Source organism: Arachis ipaensis, chromosome B7 (genome assembly GCF_059453495.1).
Source record: "Arachis ipaensis isolate K30076 ecotype BB chromosome B7, ASM5945349v1, whole genome shotgun sequence".
Taxonomy (NCBI): domain Eukaryota; kingdom Viridiplantae; phylum Streptophyta; class Magnoliopsida; order Fabales; family Fabaceae; genus Arachis; species Arachis ipaensis.
This window is the reverse complement of record NC_142442.1, coordinates 113,575,595-113,585,068: the sequence shown is the minus strand read 5'-3', so window position 1 is coordinate 113,585,068 and position 9,474 is coordinate 113,575,595. Positions and strand designations below refer to the sequence as shown.

Sequence of the window (9,474 nt, the reverse complement as noted above, 5' to 3'; positions counted from 1 at the left end):
ATGGGTCTTGGTCTTTGTGAGAGCTATCTTCGTGGCTGGATCGAGTAGTTTTAGCTTTGAGATTGGCTTCAAGCTTTAGGAGCTTGTCCTCTAATTCGCGGCGTCACCTAGCTTCCTTTCGTAGGTCTCTCTCGGCTTCTCGCTGATATTCGACCTCTTTTTCAAGTTGTTTCAGGCGGTCCTGAAGTGCCTCCATAGCTCCCGTGTTTGGGGAGCTTTTTTCTTTGTTTGGTTGAGACGTATCATCTAATGTAACCTCCGCATTTTTATGTGGCGTTCTGTTTTCCAAATAAGAGTTGTGATCGTTATCAAGGTTGTCCGCCATGATGATGGAATGACTTCCAGGTTCCCCAGCAACGGCGCCAATATTCCGAGGGTTACCTGAAATTGTAGATCGATCTCGGACGAGATCTTTTGTGCTGGTCGGCGCTGATGTGTCCGACTTGTGGGTGGTGCTGATCCTTCGTCACCGGAGGGTGGTGGTACCTGCAAGGGACTCTGATGCTTAAGTTAGCAAGGGTATTGAGCAGGTTTTTAGTAGAATCAGAGTATGAGTTATACCTGGGTGCTCCAGTATATTTATAATAGTGTGGAATGACCTTTCTGGAGATAAGATAGTTATCTTATCTTATCTTTGAGTGAAGTCATCTTTATCTTTAAGGGAACCGCCCTTATCCTTCTAGGCCTGGGTAGCCTTTGGATTTGGGTCGAGTTCCTTTATTTGGGCCTTCTTTGGGCCTCTATTGTCGATTTGGCCGACCTCTTTAAGAAGAGATCAGGGATTCCGGACTTGGACAGGTCGGTCGCTTTGTCGTTAATCATCCCGGGTTGGACATCTCGACCCAGGGTGTGAACAGGTTCATTATTTTCTTCTACGAACTCAGGAAGGTTAACTGGATGCTCATTGAACACCTCAACTCTCCTCCCATTAGCAATGGCTGCTTCGTACATAGTCACCACATCCATGTCTAGTCTAAGCAACCTCAACCCACCATCCAACTCCTTCCCAGATTCAAGCCAATAAAGCTCGCTCACATCGGTGTACCCTATGTCCTTTACTAAGTCATTCATGAAGAATCTGTTAAGGTGTATCTACATTCACTCGTTCAATCTCTATTTTCTCACCCCAACATATGCCAGTTTCCCATCATCACCCTTTTCAAATTTTCCTCTGTGACTAATGACTAACGTAATGTGGATAGTTACCATCTGCAAACACACATATATAGAAAACAAAACCAATTCACAACCACATCATAGCCACTACAAAGACACCCTAATAAAAAACTTAAATCCACAACCATGAACCGAAAATCCAGAAAAACATGACAGAGAGATCAAAGGTTAGTACTTATCTATGGATGACACCATGCAACTCCAACAGCTGACACGATCCACACAAACAAGCACCCTCTCTTCAACACGGAGATTATCGTCAGCAACGAAGATTTTCTGTGAGTGGAGAAGATGAACAGTTTATTCTTAGGGCTCTACTCTCTGTTCTGTGAAACGCGCGAAGAGGTGTACCTTTGATAACTGTTCAATTCTAATTTCCCTTTTTTAAAAAAAATTAAAATTTTGAAATCCAATTATATTTTTAGATAATTGTAATTATAATTTCCACATGTGAAGCCTCCCAAGCTATGTCACGCCGTGAAATGCCACGTACGTAGCGTTACTAACGGAGTCAACGCCGGAATAAGGTTTGGTTAGTTTTGTCCCACGGATGTCAAGATTGATGGTTACATTTGGTAGTTTATTTCTTTAGTGGGTAGATTTGTCAGCGTTTTCAACTTCCATGGGTAGAAATGGTACTTTACTCTATTTTCTGCATCCTTGTATGTTTATTGGATAATGTGTTTCTGGCACCATCTGTGTCGATGGTTGTGTGAAAAAATGGCAATGATTTTTTGTTGATATTCCTTCATAGTTGTTTGGTGATTCTGCATTCTTTCTCTTATGTTTTGAAAATTTGTTCCTTCTTGCTGTAAATTTGTGTGTTTAAATGTGGGGTTTTGTTCTATGTTGTCCCCAAATAATATCGTTTTGCTCTACGAAAATAGTACCATTTTCATCTTTTGCAACGTGGTTTGCCTACTTAGTTTACAAGAGGGCTTAAAAATCATGAAGTTCTTTTACCTTGTTGGGGATAATCCAACCTCTTGCGGACTTGTTTGAATGTTTGTGTTGTTGTGTCCGTATTTTTGACTTGTTGAAAATTTCCTTTTGTTGTATTATAGGGATAGCTTTATGTCTTGTTCAGTAATACTCAACATGTCATCTAAAATACCTTCTGATCTAGATTGGATAGATACACTTTTCCAATCAATCTTCAGTCTTTGGATGTGGGCTTTTGCCTTTGTTGAAGCTAGTTAGGAGTGGCTTTTAGTGACGTTGGCATGGGCGTTAGTTAACTAACGTTCACAAGCTTGCATGGGTGCCATTGAATTGAAGTTGGTACTAGCGTTGGTGGGCAACGTTTGTTATACAAACGGTACCATAAACGTTGCATGAAAAGCCCTTTTGAACATTGCCACTAACGTTGGGCTCAACGTTGATGGCACCAACGTTCGCTTGGTCACGCGTGCGCATCACCCACACATACGCGTCAAAGCTGGTTTTTTGCCATTTTGCGCGTGTGCGTCGCCCACGCGTGCGTGAGACTTGCCATTTTTCCACTTTCACGCGTACACGTCGCATCAAAATTTTCCAACCTCAATTTAAAATTTTGTCGAACATATTGGTGGTAATGTTGTTTTGCCAATGTTCCTACCAATGTTGGGCACCATTTTTTGTTGCAACATTGCTAGCAACGTTGGTGAGCCACCCCTGGGCCACCAACGTTGCATGCTAGGCTTTGGAGTGTTGGTGACAACATTGGTGAGCCAAACTAGGCCACCAATGTTGCACCTCTTCTTGTGGCAACATTGCTAGCAACGTTGGTGAGCCATTTTGGGCCACCAACGTTGCTTCTCATGCTTAGAACATTTGTGGCAACATTGGTGAGCCAAACTAGGCCACCAACGTTGCTCAACCTCCTCCTTAAGCAACGTTTGAGGCAACGTTGGTGGCACCAACTTTTCCACCAACGTTGGTTCTTTCTCCTACAAGCAATGTTTGAGGCAACGTTAGTAGCACCAACTTTCCCACCAATGTTGCTTCCTTTTTCCTACAGGCAACGTTTGAAGTAACATTGGTGCCACCAACTTTGCCACCAATGTTGTTTTCTCTACTTCTTCCTTGTTCTTCCTCTACTTCTCTTTACCTTTCATCAACCAAACAAATGCATTAAAGCCTTGCCATAATCACAAGATTTTGCATCATTCATAGCATTCAAGTAAATCTTGCATAAATCTCATGAAAATTCACATAATTAACCATGTTTGATTGAATCAAGATATGCATACAATTCTCATCCAAAGCTTACTTATTGCCTAAGAAAGTGCATGAAACCAAATGAAAACTAATGAAAAAGGCTTGTGAAACTAGCCTAAGATGCCTAGGCATCAGTCGGACAACCTTGAATCGACTTGCAGTTGTCGTTTTCACTCCACATCTTTGCATGAAATTTCTCACAGCTTAAGGAATTGCCACCATTAAAAGAGATCAAAGGCTAGCAAGAAAATGCTATAACGAGAGCCTTAGTTTGAAAGGCAACTCGGAAGGCAAAGAAGTTAACACAATCGAGTTAGGAGGAGTTCGAACTCAAGAAGAACTACGACCCCAACCAGAAGGCAAAACGGAGGAGATACAAATCGAAGACCACCCCCAACAAAACAATGAGTATAGGGGCAAACATGGAGGAAAGCTTAAAGAAACAGTGATGAGCGGATATTTTATACGCTTTTTGGCATCATTTTCATATAGTTTTCGTTATGTTTTGTTTAAGTTTTATTAAGTTTTCATAGGTTTTAGTGCAAAATTCACATTTTTGGATTCTACTTTGAGTTTGCGTATTTTATGTTGATTTCAGGTATTTTTTGGCTGAAATTGAGAAGCTTGAGCAAAAGTCTGATTCAGAGAAAAAGAAAGGATTGCAGATGCTATCAGGATCTGACCTCCGTGCACTCAAAGGAGCTTTTCTGGAGCTGCAGAAGTCCAAATGGCGTGCTCTCAATAGCTATGGAAAGCTAATATTCAGAGCTTTCCAAAATTATATAATAGTTCATACTTTGCTTTGGAAATGAAGGCCCAAAACTGGCGTTCAACGCCAACCACCAGTCTCATTCCTGGCGTCCAGTGCCCACAGGGGAGCAGCCGGCGTCCAACGCCCAAAAGGGAGTCCCTAGCCAGCGTTCAACGCCCCTAAGGGGTACTAGCTCGTAGAGACACTTAAAGCTCAGCCCAAATACTCACCAAGTGGGCCCCAGAAGTAGATTTCGCACTACAAGACTAGTTTATCTTAATTTTGTAATTCTTAGTTAGCAGATTAGTATATATAGGAGAAGATCACCCTTGTTTAGGGGTTCCACCAATCTTCTTCCTCCCCCATTTTGTATTTTCAAATATTATGAGTCACTAACCTCCTAAGGTTAAGGTTAGGAGCTCTGCTGAGTTTTATGGATTAATAATATTACTGTTCTAGTTTGATATGTCTAATTTTATTCTCTTATGCATTCTCGTTCTTCATCTCATGAATTAAGGGTGACCCATGACAATCACCCTTGTTCTACATAGGTTCCGTGTGAGTCCTGACCCGGATAGCGTTGAACCAAAGCTAGAGATTGTATTGCGGATTCCAATAGAGTACCTGGGCAACTTTGGATACGTGACATGAAATCCCGTTGACCGTGGGTAAGTGAAGTCTCTGTGGCGTAAGACTAGAGTCAAAGAAGCAACACTTTCTGATCCGGAAGATCTGCCTTATCTGTGGCACCTTGAGTAGGACTGTGAAGAGGAGTGGATTGCTTAGAGCTTCATTTTTGCTACAGTGAGAAACCTAGAGGTGGCTTGATGAGAGGACATGAGTCATCTCAATGTGGTGGATTGCTGTAGTGGAGGAGATTAATTTGATGAGAGGACATGAGTTAATCACTTACGGCTGCCATTGAAGGAATTAGAAAGTTATTGAAGTAAACAGCAAGAAAAGTTAATCCAGAAAGACAAAGCATCTCCGAAGCCTCAACCATTCTCATACCATTGGTTTCTCGTCTATCTAGTAACTTTTTATTTATTTATTATGTTTTATGCATTTTCTGTGACAACTATAATTTCTATCCGCCTGACTAAGATCTGCAAGGTAACCATTGCTTGCTCAAACCAACAATCTCCGTGGGATCGATCCTCACTCACCTGATGTATTACTTGGACGATCCGGTATACTTGCCAGTCTATCTGTGCAAATTCTACGGAGCTAATTTCGTGCACCAAGTTTTTGGCGCCGTTGCCGGGAATTGTTCAGATTTGACAAACTACCGGATTATCTTGTTGCTTAGATTAGATACTTTTTAATTTTCTTTAAGTCTTTTGTTTTCTTTTCAAAAAAATTGCAAAACTTTTTTCAAAGTTTTAATTTAATTCATCTCAAAATCTGTTTGCACTCATGGAGAATATATCACTTGGAAGCTATGAGCAGATGATGAAACGGAGGGAAAGAGAGTGAAGGAGCTTCTTTCAGTCCACTCATGGAGAAGGGATTAAAGGGTTGCTGAAATAACTGCTGACTCATTCATACACACTAACAGTAGAGTTAATTAAGTGATGCTAATACTACCGCGCCCTCACATTCTCGTTTACCTCTTCCCTTCTTCTCTTACCTACCTCGCTCTCGTTCCTAACAGATCAAGTTGTAAAACTCTTATTTGTTTAACCTTTTTTTATTCTTTACAGAGTTACAAAGCTGAAGCTTCTTTGGATTTAAACTTTCCAAAACCTTTAATAATTTGAACCTGAAAATGATGATTGTGAGCACCACACCTAAGACTGAGAGAAAGAAGTCAAGGAAGAACAAGGCAACAGTTAGTGAGAATGCTCCCTTATTGCCTAAGACTCAAGAGAGTGATGCTGGTTTGATGATTTCAATGGAGCTTCATTCTCGGGAGCAGTTTTTCAACTTGTCAACAACAATCATTGGTGCTGGGATCATGGCCTTGCTTGCAACCTTAAGGGAGTTGGGGATGTTGCCTGGCCTCGCCTTCATAGTCTTCATGGCTTTGTTGATTGAGAAGTCAATTGAGTTCTTGATCAGGTTCACCAGGGCAGGAAAAGTTGTTTCCTATGGTGGCCTCATGGGGGATTCATTTGGGAAATATGGGAAAGCACTTGTGCAGCTATGTGTCATAATCAATAACATTGGTGTGCTCATTGTTTACATGATCATAATTGGTATGCTATGCCCTTTCCTTAATTGATTTTGTTATTTGGGTTCATTAAAATATATGATTGTGTTACTAAAAGGATTCAAGTATAAAGGAGCTAAATACGTATGTGTTCTATGACCAAGAATTATGGTGTCGTTTGATCTATTTAGCTGACCTCACCTAGTGGTTAGTGAGATAAGGCTTTTTTGTTGTTGATACATAGGATGGTATGATGTTTTCAGATGTATATAGTTGATTGCACCTAGTGGAACTGGCTATGGTTAATTATTTTTCTGTCATTGTTGTTTTGATGTTAGTTTCTGTTATAGGCTTAGGTTTCACGTATGAGTTTTTGGAGGCAACAGATATAAGGCTTTCTAACTAATTCAATTTTGAATTGGTGATATTGCAGGTGATGTGCTTTCTGGAACATCTGCAAGTGGAGAACATCATTCTGGTATCCTAGAAGGATGGTTTAGTGCACACTGGTGAACTGGGAGGACATTTATTGTCCTATTTACAACACTAGCTATATTTCTTCCACTGAAAAGCTTTAGGTGAATCGGTGAGAGCTTTAGTCCAAGGAAGATTTATCGAGAACACTGGAAATTCTTAGACTTTTTTGCACAAGTTCTTGTTTTTACCACTACAGTTACATGCATATAATTGATAACATGTTATTGCTACAAGGGCTGTTCTTTGCCATCAAATTACTTGTCAAAGTGTTTGTTGGAAGAGTAATGGCAAAATTAGATTTGCATTAAAGCTTAAGATGACTCAGCTTTCTCCCTTGTTTGTTTGTTAGTAGCTTTAGTTTGTTCATGTTTCTAAAATACCTATTTTATGATAGAAAATTATAACTTCTTGAAGAACCTAATCTGTTGGGAACGAGAGCTTGCTTCTAGTTTTCATACAAGGGCTATACATAGCCTGCATCCGATTTATTTATTTTAAATTTTTTAACTCTATGAAGTTATTTTGCTGTTGCATTCATTTTGCAGGACGATTTGGTTTGCCTGGAATCTCATTGCAGCTGGTTATGTCGAACAATCTGTATATGGGGTATGCTCTTACTGTTTTCAGGCTTAAGTTTGTGTGCTATAGAACATTGTTTTCAAATTCTGTTTATTTTAATATAGTACTTAGCTTTTCAAATTCTGTTGCTCAACTTGTGATTGTTTGGAAATATCTATAAAATTGGATCTGAATTGTATAATTCACCTTTCAATAATAGAACAGAGTAGTAGTATTGATCTTTCAAAAAAAAGTTTGTTATTTTGGTTTGTCAAAGTTAAAAAAATAATTTAATTATACATCAGTGCTGCTTTTTTTTTAATTAAGTTTCTAATTTTTCATCCCTTATTCCAAGTCATAAAGGATTATAAGCTCTTCCATCCAAAGATGGATTCGATGATGTTACAAACACCAACCAGTAGATCTTGATTTGATGAGATTACATTGCAAATCAGATTTCCCTCTTATGTGGTTATGTGAGTTTACTTGGTTAGTGTAGTGAGTGGATTTAGTATAACGATTGATATTGGACATAAGGATTCACTAGATAACCAATTGAAAAAGTATCAAGTAGTAATTTCAGGATTTCCATGTTTCTTCTATCCACATATAATTTTGGCTATTTATTAGAAAAGTGATTCTGAATATTTTATCATAGTGGATTCATTTACCACCATTAAAACTTAAATGAATGGAAAGTTAGTTACTTTTTTACTCTCTTATGCTATCACTCTATAATGTTAATTCTTGCTTCCTGAATCATGATTAGGAAGATAGGGCTGATATTACTGCGAATTCTCTTCATTCGGGAACCATTGCCACCAACCTTTTTCGTCATATGGGTGTGGCCAATGGTAACTACTACCACATTCTACTATTTCATAAACTCATAAAGTATGTTGTTGGTTCATTTTCCATCCAATTTTTTGGTTCATGCAGGTATAGTTAATGCAATTGGGAGACTTGTGCTTAAAATTGTCCAGCAGGTATGACACATGACATCATATATATGGTTATTTAGCATACAAGATAGTTGAAACATTCATCATGTTGAATATGAGATTTCGCCTGCTATGTAGGGAGTTAGTGGCAAATACTTCTCTGATAGCAATATGTCCAAAATCATCTCCCACGGAACTGATGCTAATTTGGCTAAGAAACTCTGGGATTTCAGTATGAATTTGATCAAGTAGATTGCCATGCTCACAAGGACATCATACCTACATCCTAAGCGAATCAAAGACATCGGCATTATGAACAAAGTTACATTATAGTATTATACTTGTATTCTAATCGTACATTTCACAAACATGAGTTTTAAGCTTCGAACTTGATGGGGATACCAATTTAGTACTATTTTGTTTGGATAAATTAATTTTTGTATTTTCAATTTTTTGTTGATATATTATTTTTATTGGAGTGACAGATTGAGTTACCCCTGCATTTCAAGATGGTCCTACTCCTAATTAGAAACTTACTTTATTATGTTATTATGCACATAAACAAATCTGAAAATTAAGTTTTAATGGTGGTAAATGTGAAATTAGTAAAAAATTATAATTAAAATCAAGAACAACGACCGATTTAGTGACCGATTTAGATTTTTAGTTCAAGAGTTAGCGACCAATTTAGTGACCTATTTTAGATTTTCAAATCAGCTATTGGCGACCGATTTAGCGACGGAAAATTTGGTCACCATTTAGCGACCGATACTCTTTGGTGAGGGCTTGGTGGCCTTGCTCAAAAATCGGTCGCTAAAATCGGTCGCTAATGGTTAGAGACCGAAGTTAGTCGCTATTTTCTGATTAGCGACCAAGGTTTTAGCGACCACCAGAATTAGTCGCTAAATCGGTCGCCAAATTGGTCGCCAAATCGTTCGCTATTCCAGTAATTTCTTGTAGTGCTCCTCAAGAGAAACTTGAATAGGTGGCACCTCGGCATATCAACTCAGACACAGCCACACAAAGGGATCTGGACCTCACGTTCAAGCCCAAATCAACGTTTCGGATAACCCTCGTAACGGTTACAATCAAGGTTCTGAAAATTAGACCGGACCGGCTGGTTCAACTGGGTTAACTGGAAACCGGTCAGATAGCCAATCCGGTTCACCTATAAAACCACCCTACAAAAAATCGGAAAAAAACCGATCAAACCGACAGTT

The 9,474-nt window shown here is 39.1% G+C and overlaps 1 protein-coding gene across 1 annotated transcript; it reads left to right on the top strand.

The window, feature by feature from the left end:
• Window positions 1-5,894: 5,894 nt before the first annotated feature.
• LOC107607490 (amino acid transporter AVT6A-like) lies at window positions 5,895-6,791 on the top strand. The gene is made up of 2 exons (XM_021106758.2): window positions 5,895-6,324; window positions 6,712-6,791. The coding sequence occupies exons 1-2, from the start codon at window positions 5,895-5,897 to the stop codon at window positions 6,789-6,791; spliced, it is 510 nt and encodes a 169-aa protein (XP_020962417.1).
• Window positions 6,792-9,474: the final 2,683 nt, after the last annotated feature.

Bases quoted from the DNA above. Each gene is read 5' to 3' on its own strand.
- LOC107607490 (XM_021106758.2), top strand. From the start codon at position 5,895: ATGATGATTGTGAGCACCACACCTAAGACTGAGAGAAAGAAGTCAAGG. The intron at 6,325-6,711 runs GTATGCTATGCC...GTGATATTGCAG, and splicing joins TGTTTACATGATCATAATTG to GTGATGTGCTTTCTGGAACA.